Source organism: Salminus brasiliensis, chromosome 1 (genome assembly GCF_030463535.1).
Source record: "Salminus brasiliensis chromosome 1, fSalBra1.hap2, whole genome shotgun sequence".
Taxonomy (NCBI): Eukaryota; Metazoa; Chordata; class Actinopteri; order Characiformes; family Bryconidae; genus Salminus; species Salminus brasiliensis.
Window position 1 is genome coordinate 56984895 of NC_132878.1, and position 21065 is coordinate 57005959.

The following is a 21065-nucleotide window of genomic DNA, read 5'->3' on the forward strand; positions in this document are numbered from 1 at the left end:
ACACAGCCGCTCAGTCTGTCTTTTGTCACTCAGTGGTTGTGGCTGCAGTGACTCCTGCCACCTGTGAGGTCCCATGCACAACCTCTATTGGCATCAAATTCTGGATCAATCAAAGAACACAATGAACATGAATGTGTGTTATTCATCATATGTCAGACATTGCCGTGTGAAACCAACCTAACCAAATGAAAAAGATACAGCATCACAAAACCCAAACTCAAATGCGGACTTTAGTAACGAACTAATAGCGAACTATATGTGAAAACAGTCTGTCATAGACTTATGTACTTCAGCTAGTTCTGTTCTGATTAGATGCCCAATTGGTCAGAAAGCTAAATCCAGTCTGAAACAGTTCTTATAACTTCAGTCTGAGTGGGCAGAGCTAAACCTTTATATAAATGTGTGATTTTTGTGGCATCACAAAAATATAATGGATTTAAGATGGGCTGTTTTTGCAGTTGGGAAGTTGTGAGAAGAGGCTGTGAGATTTACATACGAGCTGACAGATGCCCCTTGCTTGGCTGATTACCATTCACGCATTAGTGATGCATTTACTGCATTTGTAAATACGTGTAGTGTCTGTTACGCGGCTCAGGAAGGGATTTAACCACAGATTTGTTATTTCTGCCCGCCTCTTTGAATAACTGTAATAGATACTAGATTAAATTCTGCATTAAAATGTATTCACCTTTTGAGGCCAGTCTGACTTGGCTGTACATGAGCTTGTATACACAATGTCAGGTTGCCATGCAGTGAAATAGCAAAACGATTGAGTTGGAAAGAGAATTAGGGTATGTGAAGGTGATCCAGATTCGTAACACACACATGTACACGTACACACACAGCAAGTGTTGCCTGCCACTCAATCTATGTGGTAGATCAGTGCATCCTATTTTCAGACCCCACAGATGCCTTGCAGGTCTCTCTCTCTCTCTCTCTCTCTCTCTCTCTCTCTCTCTCTCTCTCTCTCTTGCTCTCTCCCCCCAATCTCAGTCTGTCTTTATCAGCCTGTCCTTTTTGACTCTGTTTGGGTGAGGGTACATGGTCTTCAGTTTATGAGGACTAAATGTGTCCTGGGGCAGTCTTTCCCTCCTGATGTCATTGTGCTGGCACTGGAAGCCCTGTAGAAAGTCCAGTCAGGCCTGCTTTCCCTGTTTACCCACTAGACCTTTCCAAGGTACTTTGGCAATTGCTAAGGTGCTAAAATCCCAGCCCACAGCAGGTGTGTCTGTGTGTGAATAAGCAGGAATATGCTATAACAGTTCTAGAAGAGTCTGTGTGATTGGCTAACACAATAGATGCTATTAGTGTGACCTTTGTTGTCACAGATATTCTTTCCAGTACGAAAGATCATTCAAACGCACAGTGACAGATCCGAAACCACACAAGCTTTGTAAGTATGTTAATACACACAAACAGAGCGTATGTGTCTCTGAGACCATTAGAGCACAAGTATGCCTATGAGTAGTTCTTTGTGAGTTGTGTAGATTACAGCATTTAACAGCCGCAGTTTCTCCATTCAGTGCAACTCTTGTACAAGGGCCTGTTTGTCGTGATCACTCCTGTTAGGCCACTTGTATAGAATGCATTAAGCTCATAAGCGTCTCTGGCAGCCGTCAACACTGGCACCAACCCCACACTCTTTACAAACAATTACAACTGTGGTATACAAACTACTCCCATTCCAGGAAATTATTTACTGCTTCATCGGTAATGCAGCCATTACAGACTGTAGAGGTGCTATATTACCTTAGAAAAACCTTTTGTCAAGCTGTCAGGTGGGTTCTTGTGTAAGCCTGCTTCAAAAGAACCTTGTAATAAGTCTGGAGTATTTCCACCTGATTTGCAGTATCTAAGCTGAGGTTATATCGTTTTGTAAAAGTTAACTTTAGAAGGTGCACTGGCTTCTCTTCCACTGTTGTTTATTGTGACTGATGCCAGTATAGGAGGGGTATTGATGCACTCATGATTCAGTTTGGGATCACAGATCCTGTATTTTCACAATGTCAACATGACGATGTATCCAGTTGATGTGTAATTTTGGTGTTATTTGTGCATTAGATACATTTTAATGTTACACCCCTAATGCCAATGCTTATTTGGAAACTTCTTCTACTGCCTACATTGTTATCTAGTTTATATTAGAACAACATAAATAAATGGGGTTTATTCTAATGTCTTCTAATGTTTCAATGATACAAATGCACTAGTAACACCAAACAAACCATGTAGGGTACCATACCAACCACTTCACAACACGCTAGCAACCAACTGAGACACCATGCCAACAACCTGAGATACCATAGCAACCACTTTGCAAAAATCCTAGTTTCACCCTAGTGAGCTGCCTGGAAGGAGAAACCATTTAAGCAGCCCAACCATTCTAGTCAGATTTTAAGGCACAGGAAAAGTAGGCTATATTTTTTAAATAAAAAAATATTATTTGGATTTGACCCAGGAGAATATCTAGGTTTACCCCAACACATCACATAATACACAGGACTTCTTATTTTCACTTGGATTGTTATTATTATTACCTCCTGCTCTATTGCACAGCATACTGTTGCACTTTACACTTAACAACTTATCTCTACATTGCACATTACTGTTAATGCTGCTTATATATTTATTGAATTTCACTGCTAGTTGTACCGTTTATGTGACATGTGACAAACACACTTTAATTGGATGATGATTTTTGCAGGGCATAAATATCACAATAGGGGTCTATAACCTAGCTGAATTCATTTATAGCAGATGAACATGGAGAAATCGCAAGGGAAGAATTAAAAGTAGTTGCCGTTCCCATTGCTTATATCACCTGGGTGACCGACCTCAATGAAATCATTGTGTTAAAGTCACCTATTTATAGAAGGCCACACAGAGCAGAACAGCATAACGGTCTGATTCAATAAAATGTTTTATATGTCACATTAAGGGGCTAAACCAGATCAGATGCAGTTAAGTCAAATGCTATATTAGTAGCAGTATAATCCACTTTAGAAGTTAGCAGGGGAGTTTCCTACTTCTGCAAGGAAGATTAATTATTAAATAGGGAAGGGAGGAGTAATAAAACACTGACAAACACAGACACACACATGCACCTTTAAGGACTTTTCCTGTTGTAGGTGGGTGAAGTACTTGCAAACATTTAGTGTCTTTTACCAAGAATGGGTGCAGAGGCTATGTTTTTTGGTATAAGCTCATCATTTGTATGATACTAAATTGTTATTCTGATACTAATGTATCTTATTTGGTTGTAGGACATAGGATACACCTCACCATGCTGTGTGATCTGAAGTGCTGAGTGACCCCAGAAAGGTGTGATGGCATCAGAGGCAGAACCTGAGGCAGCCCTTGGGGACGCAAGGGCCTTTCCGCTGGACATTGATGACGTCCACATGCTGCTGCAAGGTCAGGGCCGTGCACACAGCTGTTTCTTATGGTGTTTTCACACAGCGGGGGGCGATAATGCTTGTTAGATTTGTTCATAATATGGTGTTACAATTAGCAGAACAGCAGCTTGGGGCTATGAGCCGCATATGAGCCACGAAAAGCCAGGCTTTTGTTTGAAAGTGTATTTGTTCAGTGGTCAGTGGCTGTGGATGTGCACCCATACTCCCAATGTGCATATTCGATTCGTAGACCTCTGCCGTGCTCTGGCTGCTCAGAGTGTGGGAAGTGTAAACGGCTTAAAGCACTGACTCACCGCTCAACAACTCATTAAACAAAACACACTGAGAGAGGGTGTGGCTGCTGTCTCTGTGCGCTGTGTGTCTGTGTTGTCATCCTACTCGTTCGAGTTTACTTGGCAGTCTGGCCACTGAAACTTGTTTTGTTGGCTTCTGATACAAAAGTATAGTTACAGACATTGCATGTAACAAGAATGTTGTTGCACTGTTGCGTCAGGCAGCTGCGCACTACAGTTCGTAGTTTTGAAATCTGAATTGTTAAGAGGCCTCAGGACTCCTCCAGTTTAGCAAGGAGCAAATCACAGTGACTCCTGACCCACTAAGTCAACTGAAAGTGTTTAACTTTCTTTAATCTCTGTGTCTCCCTCCCTCCCTCCTCTATTTCCCAAACTCCCCGATTGCTATATTTAGCTGAGGAACAGTTTAAGTGTCAGTCAGAAGTTAAACAGACCTGCATGTGGAGCTAAAAGTGTATATAAGGTTCCATAAGTGAACATGTCTGGGATAAAATGAATGAATCATATGTCATATATCGTGTCAAAAATGGTACTACTTTTTTATATTATTATAGTAGTTGCCATAAAATGACAAGTCGTACAGTGCTTTGCTTGGTAGCTTAAATTGTGCATGTAGTGCAGACGGTTCTGTGTCTATGTGGCTTATGTACAGTCTCCTCCTGTGAGGTAACAAACTGAGTAAACACAGTGCACAATTTTATATCAATCATTCAATAAATGATAACGTCTGACAACAATTACAAAAGTTAAACTGCTCTGACTCAGGAGAGAGAGCTGGTTTGCATTAGCTTAGTTAGCAGAATAACAGTCTGTTCACCACAGAATAAATTCAAATCTGTCTGACTGAAACTCCACTTATAAACGTTTAGAGGAGAATGATAATTGAGTCTGTAGCCCACTCACTAAGCTACCCATTGCGAGAATCAGACAGCCTAGAAAAGCTGCTGAGCTACCAACACAAGTGTCGACAAGAAAAACCTGTGACCAGGTTGGTACCAGATTAAAAAAGTTTGCAATCAAAGCATAATAATTAGAAACTTAATTTTAATGCAAAATTAACTGACCAATTCACAACTGAGTCTGACTACAGCCCTAGTTGTTTTTTAAAGCTGTAGCTTGGAGTTAGAATCGACTGACCTCATGGAGCAGTTAGCTTGTGGTAATGAGGAAAAGCATTTGTTATTTGAACTGAAATTTTAAACATTAAAACGTTGCATTGGCTTGAAGTATTGATGTCTTTACTTGACGTCATCGACTATGGCGACTAATTGCGGCAGCCCTATCCTCACAGCAATTCTCCAATATGTGGTAGAAAGCCTTGTCTGGACAGCCGAGACAGTTACTCCAACAAAAGCAGGGTAACTGTTTTTAATACCCTTGATTTCAGAAGAAACAATTAACAGGCCAGTGTCCCAATATGTTTGTCCATTAGGTGTACATCACTGTTCAGAAAAAGGGTTTAGGGCAGCTATGGAAATGTGCATTTGCCTATAAAGCACTATGTAACACTATATAGTTATGTTGCTACAAAGAACACAGTTTTGGTTTGTGATTCTCAGTGTACTCTCAGTTTCTCCAGCAGATCACCTGATTTACTGTAATGAAGGACTGATTAGATAAAGTAGGGGTTGGATGGTCTCTGTAAATACTGGCTTTTCTCAAGGAAAGATTTGGAAATGGTTAAGCTAGCACACACAAATCAAATCACATTTTCACTTCTTTGTTCATTTATTCAAATTCTGCTTTGCCCAAATGTATATCTTCACATGTAAAGAAAGGAAGAAAAAGAGGAAACACCCAGTGTGTGTGAGGTTGACTGTGTGCCAGGGTTCTACCATTGTTAATAACCTGAAATACAGGTGCCTTTTAAACACAGCCACAATTCTTATAAATCAGCTTTCATTGTTTTCCTTTTGGGTCGATGTTGCAGTGTTCTGTTCTGTTTGTTCTCACAAGAACTCTTGAACAAACACACAGAAGAGGGTAGAATGACAGAAACTGCCATAAAGAATTCATTTAAGATGACCTGCTGAAGATTTTCTTTGTTAAGTCATGTGTCATGTCACTGATATATTGGAAGTGCCTGTAGCCTGTAGTCAGTGTAGTGGCGTCATGTCTAGCACCCCTCAGGTCACTTCTTAATATGACTCTCCATGTATTGTCAGATAGCATTAGCATCCCTTTTCAGGTGCTGAGAATTAGTTTGCCCTTAAAAGCATGAAAATCTTTGTTCAGCTCCCACAGAACATGTGGCATCTAAAGGGTGGTTAGACTTGCTGAAGTACTTGACTATCTCTCAAAAATGAACCGTGTAATGAGATGCAGTGTTACCAGGAGAGAAGCTATCTGAAGATACACCAGTGTAGGCAGAAATGCATTGTGTTGAACTGATTTGCTCTTTAGAAAGTGGTAGGTTGAGCCAGATTTCCAGTAGTTGAGCCATATCTGTTCCAAGCTTAAAAATAGTTACCCTATGAACAAGGTGTTGAGTGCTTAGATCTAGGAAACCACAAAGCTCTGTTTTTGGCCAGATATCTGCATTCTTCTGCGTAGATGTATTCTACTGGAATGCCAAAGTAAAGCTTTCCTTGACTTTGAAAAAAACAGAAACTACTAAGCACTTTGATGGTTTACAGTTTTGGCCATTTGCCCTTTGGATTTCATGTGAATGTGTCAGGTTTGTCCTCAGTGTGCTGTTTCTTGTTTTCTGCAGTGGAACAGGAACAGGTTCAGAAGAGGACGTTTACCAATTGGATCAATGCTCAGCTTTCTAAGGTAAACCATGGTTGTGAGGAAGTCAACCTGCATAATAATGTGAATGTAGTGTGAAAGAGAAGAGTATATCTGAGGGATGTCACTGGTATAACTGTATACTCTTTCAGTCAGCATAGTTGAAGTCTTGGAGGAAAGCCATGCAGTCAGTGTTCTTGTTATATATTTCATTTGTCCCTTAACACGTGTACTACTGCTCCGTTTGTCAACTGAGCAACATCTAACAAAGCATTGACCCTAAAATGCTGACTCACTCACAGCATGTAGTCAGCTCATCTTGCCATGAGGTAAATGAGAGGGTGTATTTATTCTTCATGGATTATTTATAGAGCCCAGGCCGCAGCCCACTTTGACCCCGGGTGGTAATTCGAGAGCGATAGTCTCCTCTGCCTGCACTGGACCTCATCTCAGCTGACTTTGTATATGTGATAATGTGTGTTTCTGCACGAGTGCTTCTTCTGTAATTGAATTATGATCTCTTAAGCAGCAGAACATTGTGTTCTGTTGGCAGATGATTAACACCTTGCAAGAGAAAGTTATAATATCTGCTCCCACATAATGAAAGATTAAGTTACAAACAAATGAAAATCTAATCATTCAAATTTTTTATTCTTCATGTGTGCTGTGCCCTACCCTCTACTGACTAGATGTTTACTGAAACGAATCACTCCCATGTAATGTTTGTGTTTTGCAGAGAAGCTCTCCCTCCTTGGTGCAGGATCTCTTTGCAGATCTTAGTGATGGAACTCGATTGCTGGACCTGCTGGAGGTCATGAGTGGCCAACGCTTGGTTAGTGTCAAAGCTGACTTGAGTATGAGCAATAATACCAAATGATATAAATACATTTAAAGAGTGATTAGTGTCTCGTGGCATTCATTTGAATTTGTTGGTCTCCCTACAGAAACGAGAGAAGGGCCATGGAGTCTTCCAGCAGAGAGGCAATGTTGAAACTGCCTTGAACTTTTTAAAGAATAAATCAGTGAGGGCTTTGTGATACCTCCATTGAATCATACATCAGTATCCATTATATTATAAACAGTACGTAAAACTATGTCTAAATTAATTTTTAAGTTGTCATAAAAATGTCATAAAACATTTCTTCTCAGATCAAGCTGGTGAACATCAACATCCCAGACATCATAGAGGGGAAGCCTTGCATCATTTTGGGACTTATATGGACCATTATCTTGCACTGTCATGTGAGTATCCTAGTAGTTCTTGAAGTATTCAGTAAGTATTACTTGAAGGTCCAACTCATGTGACTCTTTTTTTCTTACATTTGCTTAAGGGTATATTCCAATTTCACTCCAATATATCCAGCATCAGATTTCAAACACCATCCCACAGTTTAAAGTAGAGTTGTCATTCTATTCAATGATGCAGAATCCCCTGTTGAAATTCTCTCTTTCACTCCATCAAAAGGCTTATTGTGATTCACTTCTCTCAGTGCACTCTGAATAATTTGGGTCACGGCACATGGGATGAGACTGCAATTATTGTATTCAGCGGTTGAGGTACAAAGAAAAAAAATGCTTTTGTACCACCCACAGCAAAGGCATTGTTATGGGAACAAAATATGGCTGGTATCACATTAGCATAATGTAGATAGTATTGTTCTTTCTCTCTAAACCATTTTTATATAACATCATCAGGATATCCAAAGTTTGTCACAACTGTTTTGCACTTGTTTGATTTCTGCATTGTAAATGCCATGTGGTGTAAATTTTGCAGATAGAGGAGTTAGCCAGCACTCTGTCATTTGGCTCACGCTCCTCCTCTCTGGAGTCCTTGTCCAGCCAGGACTCAGCCCCTGGCACACCTGTAAGAGGAAGCCCTGTTCCACGCAGAATGTCACCTCTACATGCACGCTTTTGTCTTTCTGCTAAAAAGGCCCTGCTCCTTTGGGTGCGGGATCAGTGTCGGAAGTGAGTTGCCATCAGCTAATATTCTTAAATGCAGAAAAACAAAAAAAAAGAGTCTACTTTTGCATACAATGTCAGTAGCATTTTAACACTGGGAAGTTTGGGATTTGCTCTTTATTTAGAAAAAGGTTTCATGTACCATTTAATGTGACCCTGCCTGGTAAAGGACTCAAGCCTTGCCCTCAGAGCCTTAAAATGTAGGCCGCATATTTTTTTCGATGTGAAGGGCCCAGGACCTCATGAACATGGCTTGTGACTAACGCTGTAGCAGCGTTGCTGGGCAGCTTGGGGAAAAGTGATGCTAACACCACTTTAGCAATGCTAACAGTGGTAGCGATGCAGGACAAGGCCACCGGTCGGCATGCTGCTAATACCGCAGTAGCAGTGTTGAGTCGACATGCTATGCTAAATATTTTGACACACACAATAATGCCACAGTATGTCTTTGCACCACTGCCCTTTACAATAATATTTTACATAAAGAGACCCAACTTCAGCTTAACTAAGATTACATGTCCCCTCACACATATACTTGTTAGCTTTGTGGCAAAATATAGAAACTTATATTACCAGTTTCTCTCTATACCTTTTATTTACCCCATCGCCATTTCTCTTGCTAGTGTGGGCTGCTCAGTCAGTGTAAAAAATTTCAAGTCAAGCTGGAGGAATGGTGTGGCCTTCTTGGCTATCCTCTGCTCCCTGAGGCCAGACCTTGTAGATCTCTCTCTAACTGAGACCAGGAGCAACCTCCAAAACCTGGAAGAGGCCTTCCGCATAGCCCAACAGGAGCTGGGAATACCCAGACTGCTTGAACCTGAGGGTGAGTGTCATTTTAAGCTATACATTTATTTTGTATAATTCCAGTGCCATAAATGTCATTGTGTAAGATGTCTTTTCATGTGTCTATTCTCAGATATTGATATTACTAACCCAGATGAGAAGTCCATCATGACCTATGTAGCTCAGTTCCTGCAGTACTCTAATGATCTACCTTCAGCAGAGGATGACCTTGAGGTAAGATTTTGTGGGGTGAGTTTTTGTGAATACAGGTGAATACAAGTTTTTCAAGAGTACATTTCTAGACAGTTTGGCATAGGTTCTATTCTTATTTACTCTCCTCTGCTTCTTCTCCTTACCTTTGAGTCTAACATGTCTTTATTATTCTTGATTACGCTTCCTGTTGTTTCTTGGCTGTAGCTACAAACTCTACTTTCTCCAAAGTGCTTTTCTCCTATCAACCTTCCTACTCACTTCACACCTGCTGTGTTGGCTTCCCCTTTGTGTCAGGTACAGATGGAAAAATTATGTATGGTTCAACCATCAAGCTGATCTAGAGTCTTACCATGCTGTGGAATCCATCTATTTTGTAATATCAGTATCCATTTCTCTTTCTTTTAAAATGCTCATAGGCATCTCACAGTCAAAAGGTTAGAGAGAATACCTGCTGGCTTCAGCAAGCCTATAAGGAAGTGCTGGACATATGGTCCTCAACAGAGGGAGAAGGATATGCAGAGAGATATCAGGTAAGATCAAGCTTTTTGGCTGCAGTATCACAAAACAAATGAGAGTTTCTTTGTGATTTATTTGTACTTGGATCTGTCACAGACATTCCAGACATTTGTGGAGTCATTCTACGAGCAGCGGCGGCCTGTGATTCCATTGCTGAGTGCAATGAAACGCAGTTCAAAGCTCAGTGAGGATCAGCTCGCCCTGAAAAAAGCATGGGACCTTATGGAGAAAAGGGTGTGTATGAGAGTATGAGAGACTAACTCTCTTAAAATGATAGATCAACTATTATCATGTTTAAGCCTGCAGAATCAGAGCTTTCTGTGTGCAGCCATGTTTTCAGTGTCTGTATAAAAGCAATATGATGCCTTCATTGTTGGATGCACTTCAACAGGTAATGCAGAAAAAGTGACTAGCATGATAAAAACACTCATATGCATTTGTTTTACTTGTTAATGATAGTTTGTCATGTAACAGTTAAATATATATATATTTTTTTTGAGTATTTCCGTTCAGCTTTGAGAAATGCTCTATGTACATCAGGTTATTCTGTAGCATTCAGAAACTTTGGTATATGTTTATGATGCTGTGTTGTTCATAGTGTTTTGATATGTAGTGACAGTCAATCTGTTGCAGTTGCAGCAGTACAGAACTGAACTGGATGAAGCTTTGCCTGCTCCTTTACACACCTTGGGAAAATGGCTACAGGCTATGGAGGTTGTGCTGTCTGAGGAGCGGGGCAACTCTGATGACCATGCAAGATCTTCCAGAGATGCCAGAGACAAGCAGGAGAAGCTTAGGGTTTGTAAAGCTACCATTTCAATTACTTTCTGTTAGTTCTGGGTGATATACAGTTTCATTCGGTTCTACAGTCTAGATTTCTTACAAGTACTGTTATGCAACAACGAAATTAAGGGCATTGTAATTTGGACATATGACAAACAGCATAAACACTTAGCACTACTGTGTAGCTAGAGACAGTACGCTAGTACACATGTGCTCACTCCACAAGGACCTTCCCATTGTTTTTGGTCCAAATGTTTGTGGACATCTCTTCTTACTTAAAGTTGCACCCATTGCTGACACATATGTGCAAAACCTGAAACTATTGGCACCATGCTTAATGTCATGCGTGGGTTAGAGGGGTAAAAAGACAATCAACTTTGAGCTGTGGAGCAGTTGAATTGTTTTGTTTGGCCTGATGGCGCTCTATTCAATATCTTTGTAAATAAAAGTGAAATATTTTCAGTTCAGTTTTATGCATGGTACACACAGTAATACGAGACATGCACACAGTCAGTCTGCAGGTACAGTGAGTACAGCAGTGGAACTCGCTGGGGAGATTTATTCAGTACCTTTGAGATAAGCTACCTACAGCATCAGGAGGAATCTCTGTTGCTGTTACTGTTTACACCCCTCCAACGTGGAAGAAGGCTACAGAGCATCAGGGCCAGGTCTTCCAGACTCATTAACAGTTTTCTCCTACAGGCAGTCAGACCGCTGAACAGATCTACCTGATGTAGCTTAAAACTGCTACCTCACACTGTTCTGTACAGCTGTCTGTTGCACTGTATTGACTGCACCCAACCACATGTAAGAACACACTTCACTTGTTTACATGTACAGTCACATTAGTCTGTATTTTTGTCTACATGTCTGCAAAGGTTTGTAGTCATACTGATAAGGACTATCATTAACTGTTGCACTGTGCACAGCAATATCTGCTGCGGTGGACTGTGGACTGGTCTGTTTCCTACTTAACCCTTTATCCAGTCCCTACTTCTTCACTCAGCTTTTGAGTCCAAAGCTTTCCTTGAAAAGAACAAACTTCCTGAATTTTAGAAGAGATGTTGAGCAGATGTCTACAAACATTTGGGTATTTATTATTTCCAACCCTTTCAGGTTTTGCTAGAAGACATGAGCGGGCACCTGGATACACTTCATCAGTTCCGCAACACAGAGGATGGCGGTGGTTCTCGAGTCCCTGCTGATAAACTTGATGAAATGAAGAGACGGTGTGCATGTCATTTTTCTGTCAGTGGCTTCTGACTCCAGATGCCTTTTTTATATTCTTACATAACCTTCAATTCTTATAGTTTTACCAATGCCAGAGTGACAGCAAAGTACCATGGCATCAAGCTGGAGTACCGGGAGCAGTGGCACCATGTCCAGGAGCTCTTAGGTTGTCTCAAGAGCAAACTAAACTCCTGGAGAGCACCCTACACCTCTCAGGAAGCTGTGCATTCCCTGATGCAGGACTGGCACGTAAGTTATTTTGATGGGCTAGTATTAGTTATGTGTATACTTTGTGAAGCAAAAGAAGCAGTTCCTAACAGTAACATATTTAAATTAGGATTCTATCAACACGCAAGGTATGGTGTCCAAGCTAAAGGCGGCTGTTCATAAGCTGAAACAGACTGCCAGCACTTACACCAGCAAGGCAGCCCTGGGTGAGTACATCTGCAAAATAAATACTGATACATTCTTGTCTCTATAATACAGTTCATTTTCAACCTGATGTTCTCCTTCACTGCAGCTGAGGACTCTGGAGCAGTGAGCAGGCAGGTGAAGGAGGCTGAGAAGGAGGCAGAAACGAGCGCAGAAGCAGCATTTGCAGTCAAGGATACTATGAGCCGGGTGCTAGCTGAATGGGAATCCTACAGAGACTGTTCACATTCACTACAGGCCTTCCTGGAGGGACAAACTCAGACTGCAGGAAAAGAGGTACTGTGTCGCCTGACTTGCCAAGATTTGCACAGTGTATGTTTAACCTATTAAGCAGGCTTGCTCGACAAATCTGCACTGTGTCTGGGAGCCAGACTGGTTTATAGTGGAATTGAACCATTATAGGACCTAGAACAACTAGTAAACCATCTGTGTACCAAATGTAAATTTAGCTCTTACATATGGACCATGCTTTAAAAAGAGTGAAAATCACCTCTACAAGTATAGTGAGTTGTACTTACTCAGACTTGTTATGTGCAGTATTGTTATTCACCTAGAACTAGAAGTTCAGAAGAGATTTGGATTTGGAATCTGTGTAAAATTATTGTCACTATTTAATGTTTGTCATTCAGCAAGCCTCCTGGAACCTGTCTGAATGGAGCACCTGCCAGGCCAGGTTGAATAAAGCAGGCAACTTCTTGACCGAGGTGACAGACAGCTCCACTAGCTACTCTGTGGCAGATGAGCTCAGTAGACTCAACATAAAATGGGCGGACTTCATCAAGAGGACAAAGTTTGTGAGTACAAAGGAAGGGGCGTGTCTTAAAGCTGCACAGAGAAGTTTTGTTCATCGTCTGTCCTGAACTGTGCAACAAATAATTTTACAACCACTTATATGTTAATTTGTCAGAAAATAAACCTTCTTCAGCAGTTTATATTTACTCACTGATGCCAGTATCAACTTCAAACAGCTAGAAGTTCAGAAAGCCGTTGCTATCAGCAGTGGCATGTAAAAATTTGGGCACTCCAGGTCAAAATACGCTATATGGATAAAAGTATTTGGACTTAAGAGCTTTTTATTTAATTGAATGTGGAGTTGGTCCCCACTTCATAGCTATAACATCTTCCACTCTTCTGGGAAGATTTTGCAGTGTGTCTGTGGATGCCTATTCAACCAGAAGAGCATTTGTGAGCTCAAACATCGATGTTGGACAAGAGAGCCTGGCTTGCAATCTCCATTCTACTTAATCCTAAAGGTGTTAGATGAGGCTGAGGTCAGGGCTCTGTGCCAGGCAGCCAAGTTCTTCAACACCAAACTTACCCAACCATTCCTATATGGACATTGCTTTGTGCACTGGGACACAGTCATGTTGGAACAGAAAATGGCCTTCCCTAAGCTATTTTGGAAGCATACAATTGTCCAACATGTCTTATGCAAAAGCAGTAAGATTCCCCACCACTGGAACTAAAGGGACCTATAGGCCAACCCTTGATTACCAAGCCCTAACATTATTCTTCCTCCACCAAACTTCACAGTTAGCACAGTGCAGTCAGGCAGGTAACGTTCTCCTCAGACTCAGTCCATCAGGCTGCCAGATGGAGAAGTGTGATTCGTCACTCCACAGAACACAGTTTTCTTTGCTCATGAGTCCAGTGATAGTGTGCTTAACACCACTCAGTCAGACGCTTCGCATTGTGCTTAGTGATGTAAAGCTTGCATGCTGCTGCTCGGCCATGGAAACCCGTGCCATGAACACATGCCACGACGCACAGTTTTTTTTTTTACTGATGCCAAAGAAGATTTGGAATTTGGACAGCAGAGTGCTGGTAATGTCTATGCCCTATGCGTCTCAGTAAATGCAAATTAAAATGTCACTTTTCAATAATAGGATGTCCACAAATATCTAGGAGGGAAAAGGTCCTATTACAGTACCAGACTGGAATTAAGTGATCTTTTCAAAATGACCCATTAGTAAATTTAAACTAAAGGTGTAATGAGTTCAGTACCTAATTAAACATGACATTTGAAACAGCTGTGTCACCAATATTCCCTTTGGTCTCTTCAGAATGTCTATATCCTCTTTTGTAGAGTAAAATGGTGGAGAAGGAAAGTAGCTTATGTCACCATGCAACACATGCTCACACAACTGGACTTTTGTAGATAAATGATAAATGTGGTGTGTTATATTATTTATTAGACACATCTGTGACAAATGCTTAACCAAATGAACCTTAACCAAGTGGTTGGACTCTACGTTAGATACTGCTGTGTAATTGTAGTATGTTGTCTGTAAAGCCAATGCCTTCACCTACACTTTGCAGACAGTGGACCCTCAGCAGTCCAGTGGCATAGCTCCGTGTGCTCATAACGCACAGATGCTGCTGCAGGAGGCAGGCTGGATGCTAAGAGAGGCTGTGGAAGTGTCCTCTGGAGCTCTGCGCACATACAGAACAAAACTGCAGGTACATCATGGATTCATTCTTATTCTCACATAGCCTGGGTGTAACACATAGAAGAGACACTGAAGTACAGTTTCTTCTATGTTCTTTTCTTTTTATCACACTGTCACTCTGACACTCTCTTTTTCCCTTTTTATTTAGATGGTAACAAAAAAGATGACAGAGTTGGATTTGGGCTCCTTATCTCCATCTCCTGAATTTAGTGAGGAGGCACTGCAGAAACTCAAAAACACGCTGCCAGAGGTGACAGCAAATGCCATATATGCTATATAACAAGTACATATATTCACCCTATAAGAAATAGAGCTTTAAAAATGGGAACTTAACTATTCATGCTGGAGATCGGTCAAGTTCAGATGCTAATATATTGATGCAAATTTTCAAGTTGTATTTGGTCAGGTGGCTTCTACTTTGTGGTACAAAGTCAGATCAGTATCTGAGTTAAAGGGAGACGATGGGGTGGTCGTAAGTTGTGCAAGCTTTGTTGTGAACACTTGAACAAAGTAAAGATAGATAGCATATAGCATGTCAGATTGCATTAAAAAATCACTCCAGCTAATAGTGGACTACATGGATTTAAAACAACAGAAAAGGATTTCTAATAGGAGTAGATTTCTAATAGGATTTGTCTTTACATGTTTTTAAACAGGTAAGGGAAACTCTGAACAGGGTGGAGCAGGCATGTAAGAGACTACAGAAGGGGGCATCTCTGCTAGAAGGCAGACTTGCTGAGCTAGGTCACTGGAGCACTGAGGCTATAGAAGTCTGCCAGCAGCTGAGAGAGTGGCAACATAGGCACCAGACGCCTCACCCCAGAGGCAAAGTGAGTACAAAGTCAATACATTTCCGTGTCAGGAAAAATGTTTAGACATTTCTAACCACATTTCAAAGCAGAGTCTTGATATCATATTTCTTGGGTTAAAGACATTGATTAGCAGAGGCCTGCAGCTGGAGGGCCAGGTGATGACAGAGGGCCAGGATCTGCAGTCTCTGCTGGAAAATGTGCAAAAGAGCTCTTCCTTGCCATATCTCAGCATATCTGCCCTACAGGACAGAGTAAAACACACTGTTAAGCACTGTCAGGTAACAACAGAATATAACTGTTGAACCCTTTGAACAAGAGTGAGAAATTAAAGCTATGGGATCTTGCATTATGTTAAAACACCAGATTACCCCCATTTCTCTCTCTCTATTAGGAAATCATAAAGAAGCTAAACCATATGGGAGTGAAGTGTGAGGGTATGACTGAAGGTGGTAAGCCCCCTCCAAAGATTATTGTTCGTGCATACACCACTCCAGAGGCCCAAACAGGAACCTTCCAGGAACATGAAGCTCAAGTCTGCAGAGTTCATCTGGAGAGTCTAACACAGCCACAAAGCCAACAGGAGGTACAAAGAGTACAGCTGAAAGCTAAACCTGGCCCTCAACCCCATGAGCTTTCTCTGGCTGACCCTCAGGAGCAGAAAAGTATCCTGAGAAATGTAGATGTGCTGCTAAAACAGCACCAAACTCTGCCCTCATCACCCCTGGGAAAAGAGAGTCAGACAGAGACTGAAAGTGAAGTTCAGGTTTTAACTCTAGGCCACATTGAAACCACGATATCATTGGAAACACCTCAACAGTCTCCAGGCTCATTGTTCTCGGCCAACAGCTCTCAAAACATGTACAGTTATCAACCAATGACTTCACAACAACAACATTCTGGCGCTCAATCCGAAGCCAAGCCACAAACCGCAACTACTACCCTACACTTGCACCATGGTCTTCTGGATAAGGCTCAGCATTTTCCTCAGTCTTTGGAGACATCACATGCACATGTCAAGACATCACCACAAGCCCAGGCCAAGCTGCATATGCAGGGTGACACACCCACACACACCCAGCTTGGTATCTTACCCTGCACTCCAAAACATGCCCAGGCCCAGCCGAAAGCACAGAGTTCTAGCACACGCCAGAAACAGAGAGGCCCAGGAAAGACTTCAGGCTCTGCCCATGTCCCTGGGCAGACTGAGGTTTACTCTAAAGCACAGGCCATGGCCAGGAGTAGAATGGAGAAGGCTAAACAGCGTCTGCATGAACACATAGAGGAGGTCATCACCATCTTCAGCAATAAAGTAATATCTGAAGAGCAAGCCAGGAGAAAGAAGGTGAATCCAAATATGCTGCTTGTTAATATTTGTGTTGTTTGAACATCTTATACTTTGGACATTCAGCAGCCTAAAAACAATACTTTCCTTTCACATGTAGTTCCTTTGAAATGTTTCAATATCATTAGATTGCTGTATTGATAAAAAGTTGATGTTTGTTTTGAGTGGCTGATCTGGGAAACAATACTGTAAATAAAGGATCCTAAATGATTTTTAAAAAAGAAATAATAATAATAATAATAATTCGACTGTTTTTTCAAGATTAAATCGATATGTGGCACAGAAAGTCATTCAGGGTGATTTGATTTGAAATACTATATAATAGAGAGTTAGAATTGTGCACATGAAAATTAAATGGCAATATTCACCTTAAGATATCCTGATCTCTGGTTTGTATGACCAAAAGTGTAAAGAATCTTAGTCTCTTTGTGTAACTAACCATTCACATTAAACCTAAATAACTAAATGTTTTCTTTGACTGAATTATGCATACCTTTTGAAAAATCGATGGCATTCCCCTTCATTTTTTCAGAGTGTACCACATAATTTTGCTGTACTATTTGTTCAGTATAATATAATCTTTTTCTACCTCTAGGGGACACTCCGACAGCTTAAGCCAGCAGTGTTAGAGGAGTTCCTGGAAGCTGTAGAAGGAGTAGGAGCCTTCTGCTCTGAAGCCCAACTCAGAGACATGGAGCATCTCTCCTTGTCTGTCAGGGCTCAATGGGAGGTAAACCAAATGACAGGCCTGCCACTTTCAGCCTTACCTATTTGCATGTTGCACAGGACTGACAATAATTCCAACCTACCAGTACAATGGTTTGGCATGTTGAATTGGATTCAGTAGATTTTAGGACTGCTTTAGGCTCTGTTTTGTGAGTAACTGTTATCATGGTTCACCCAGTTGTTTGTGTAGCCCTGGCTAATTGGGGAGAGCAGATGAAGAGCCAGGAGCCTGTCAGGGCACGTTCACTGTCAGTATCACATGTTTCGATGTAGGCCTAGGCACATAAATAATATTTGTTAGATCTTTGGAGAAGTACAGCATAACTTGCTGTTATAACCATGCATGTCATTTCTGCAAGATGTATTCTGAGGTGAATCTAAAAACCTCTACTGTGTCTCACTGCCTAGGCTGTGCATTCGGCAATAGAGTCATTTCTGCCAGATTTGTGGCGAGAGGTTCGGCGAAGGGAGCCGATTATTGTGGCTGCTTTAAAATCTGAAATAGACACTAACATTGAAACCCCAGCCTGTGTTCCAGACCAAGTATGCAGTGAACAGGTACCTTAACACTGCATGCTTTAACCTGCATGCCCTTGCATAACAATCACACCAGCACCACTGTATCTGCTCTCTTCTCACTTGAGTAGGATTCATTTTCTCTACATGTATCTGCTTTACTACAAAACCCAGTAGCTCCAACATTAAGATGCTAACTTTTTAGGAGAATAAGATGTTCCTTTCCTGAATGCAGTGTTAATGTAAAGAGACTGTATTCCAAATGTTGGACTATTTCTATTAGTCCATTCTCCATGATCCATTCACACCATCATAAATGGCTGCTAGTGTTAAAAATAGGGTAAAGTAAAGTATAGTAAAACTAACAAAAGGTAACAAGGTTGTGATCTGACAGCAGTAATTTACAGTTATAGTGCAATTTACAGTTCATTCAAGTTGGTTCTTGAACCCATGGAGGTTTAAACTTGGAAAGCTGGTCATGTCTAGTTTATACCACAGAGAGGGTTACATAAGCTACAACTGCTTTTTTATATTTTAGGTTGTTCCTTCTTTTACAGAGCATAGTTGCAAGGTACCTGTATGGATGCAGCCTCAGCCTACAAAAAAGCATTAAACAAAAAATACACTTACACATTATAGATTTGTAACATTAAAGTAGTGACACATAACTGTGCTTCACAGAATTTCTGAAATACCTCCAAGTCTAATTACTCATTTGGTAGAGCTCCCAGAGATTCCTGCTGTGTTCGATCATGAAGCCATTTGATGTGCAGTTATGATTGATGGCTGTGTTGCATGTCTGGGCAGACTGTAAGAAGAAGCACCTTGTTTGCATGTTTGCATTAGTAAACACTTAGTGTCTAATCACTTTCATTTAGTCTCTAGCAAGCCTTATTATCTCTAATGGGATTGTCACCTCCCTTTCAAAACGGTCATCGTACAAGTGCCTCTGCACAAAGCCAGACAGTAGAGTTGCAGAGCTATGCTATTACACATTTCCACACATATATACTATATTTTTTACTACACTGTGTTTTAAACAACTGATGAAATAGAATGTGGGATGGACATGATTTACAGACTCAATCCTAGATTAACAAATTCTGTACTGATTGTAATTGCAGCTGTACTTTAATGTAGTACTAAAGATCCCAAAGATGAAGCTTTGCCATTTCAAATGCATACTGCACTGCAGAATCATGCACATTGTGTTGTGCCACCTCCTCCAGGCATGCTCCTTGATCGTGGAGCCTAGGGGACGTCTGGAGGCTCTGCAGGGGCTTAGTGACACGCTGAAGACATCAGCCAGCTCCTGTCTGGCCACCACCCATCTGAGGGAGAGTGGGGGCAAACTAGAGACTGTTCAGTACCATGTTAACCCAACCAGCAACAGAGTGCTACCCCAGCACAGGTAAGTCCTGGAGTGGTGGTTCATTTGAATACTGCACATGTGGACCTGTGGACCTGGGGGAAGTTGTATTCCGCATTTATTTAAGGCAACAGTGAGAACCATCCAAAAGGTGTACATTGAGGCATCACCACAGCCCTTAGTCATTGTTCCTATGTATTTCACATATTCCACCCTATGGACTGGTTGAACCTAATGTGCCATGTGAGTGGGTTAATGTGTATGTGTGTGTTCTTAGCAGGGGGGAGCAAACTCAGGACAGCACCCTGCTGAGAGAGACTAGACTGCCTGCTGACCAATCACTGAGCCAAGCACACTTACAGGTACATGCACATTGACATGTGCATATATATGCATGTGCGTTTGTGGTTGTATGTGCAATATATTTAAAGAAATAAAGAAATGTAGCATTTAAAAAATACAATTATCTTTTACTTAATGTAAAAGGACAGATAAGGCTTTCAAATGGTGTAATAATGGTTTTTAAACTGGCCATCATTTGCACACATATATGCCAGTTTGCACAGGAGCAGTTATGTCACATGCACAGTGTTTGATGTGCACTTCCTTTAGATGAAAAATGTTAACGTAAATGTTCCTGTACTCATGTTTTGCAGTCTCTAAGCACTCTGATGGAGCTTACAAGAAGTTGCCATTGCTGATAGGCTGAGGTTGACCCTCTTAAGCCAAACCGTGGCTTGTTAATGTTAATCCTATGTAATTGGATAGGGCTGTTGGATAGCACACACGTTTGCTTTGGGAGTTGGTGACCCTGTAACTCAGCCTTATCTTTCCCCACTCCCGCAGGGTGTCGTTCAGGCCAACAGCGTGGGTACCAAACAAACCCCCAACAGGACTGTTATTCACATTAGCCAAGTACAGGAAGAAAATACTACCCCACAGGAAACTCACAGCAAGTAAGTCCAGCTTCACTGATTCATGAAGGTAGGAGCACTGTTTGTGCTTGTATTTCTTTGGCTTGTTGTATGTTTAATGTATGTGTAATTCTGATGGAGCTTACAAGAAGTTGCCATTTATATATATATAACTGACTTATTTAAAGAAGGAAAGGATGGTGTTACAGACTTCAGTTGCTTATTACAATGTGAGTCTTTGCCTTTGCTGCAGTGGGGTTTATCTGTTCTTTTTTATAGCCACAGTGCTGCCCACTCAGCTTTGCGGCAGCAGCTGCAGATGAACAGTGAGCATCTGAAGACAGGGTTCCCTACAAGCTCCAGTCTCTCACATGCCTCCCTGAATGCCCACCTCCAAGAAGCCCAGGTTCTCTATTAGTTTCTGTCCAGCTTTAAATTAAAAGTTTGTCTTTCCTAGGGTTACAATATTCAAAATGTTCAAAGTTGGGAAATTTACCATGGGAATTAACAGATAATTATGGCATAGAAATATTATATAGCATAGAAAATGTGTGAATAGACCTTAAACATGCTGTATA

General features: G+C 41.2%; 1 protein-coding gene across 7 annotated transcripts in view; it reads left to right on the top strand.

Moving 5' to 3' along the window:
* The window catches only part of syne2a (spectrin repeat containing, nuclear envelope 2a), an 85560-nt gene that overhangs the window by 2823 nt on the left and 61672 nt on the right, over nucleotides 1–21065 (top strand). For 3 of the 7 annotated variants that reach the window (XM_072682753.1, XM_072682775.1, XM_072682755.1), the window contains exons 2-28: nucleotides 3264–3414; nucleotides 6423–6484; nucleotides 7176–7271; nucleotides 7384–7461; nucleotides 7589–7681; nucleotides 8214–8407; nucleotides 9025–9224; nucleotides 9318–9418; nucleotides 9814–9927; nucleotides 10010–10147; nucleotides 10547–10711; nucleotides 11813–11925; nucleotides 12007–12175; nucleotides 12264–12360; nucleotides 12447–12634; nucleotides 12988–13152; nucleotides 14678–14818; nucleotides 14957–15058; nucleotides 15465–15638; nucleotides 15740–15898; nucleotides 16012–16962; nucleotides 17558–17692; nucleotides 18097–18246; nucleotides 19434–19615; nucleotides 19851–19935; nucleotides 20420–20529; nucleotides 20767–20893. In XM_072682753.1, coding sequence (XP_072538854.1) covers nucleotides 3327–3414; nucleotides 6423–6484; nucleotides 7176–7271; nucleotides 7384–7461; nucleotides 7589–7681; nucleotides 8214–8407; nucleotides 9025–9224; nucleotides 9318–9418; nucleotides 9814–9927; nucleotides 10010–10147; nucleotides 10547–10711; nucleotides 11813–11925; nucleotides 12007–12175; nucleotides 12264–12360; nucleotides 12447–12634; nucleotides 12988–13152; nucleotides 14678–14818; nucleotides 14957–15058; nucleotides 15465–15638; nucleotides 15740–15898; nucleotides 16012–16962; nucleotides 17558–17692; nucleotides 18097–18246; nucleotides 19434–19615; nucleotides 19851–19935; nucleotides 20420–20529; nucleotides 20767–20893 — 4377 coding nt within the window. In that variant the 5' untranslated portion in view covers nucleotides 3264–3326. Of the gene's footprint in view, nucleotides 1–3109; nucleotides 3129–3263; nucleotides 3415–6422; nucleotides 6485–7175; nucleotides 7272–7383; nucleotides 7462–7588; nucleotides 7682–8213; nucleotides 8408–9024; nucleotides 9225–9317; nucleotides 9419–9813; nucleotides 9928–10009; nucleotides 10148–10546; nucleotides 10712–11812; nucleotides 11926–12006; nucleotides 12176–12263; nucleotides 12361–12446; nucleotides 12635–12987; nucleotides 13153–14677; nucleotides 14819–14956; nucleotides 15059–15464; nucleotides 15639–15739; nucleotides 15899–16011; nucleotides 16963–17557; nucleotides 17693–18096; nucleotides 18247–19433; nucleotides 19616–19850; nucleotides 19936–20419; nucleotides 20530–20766; nucleotides 20894–21065 lie in introns of those variants that run through there. The other 4 variants (XM_072682754.1, XM_072682762.1, XM_072682769.1 and 1 more) reach the window with 4 other exon arrangements.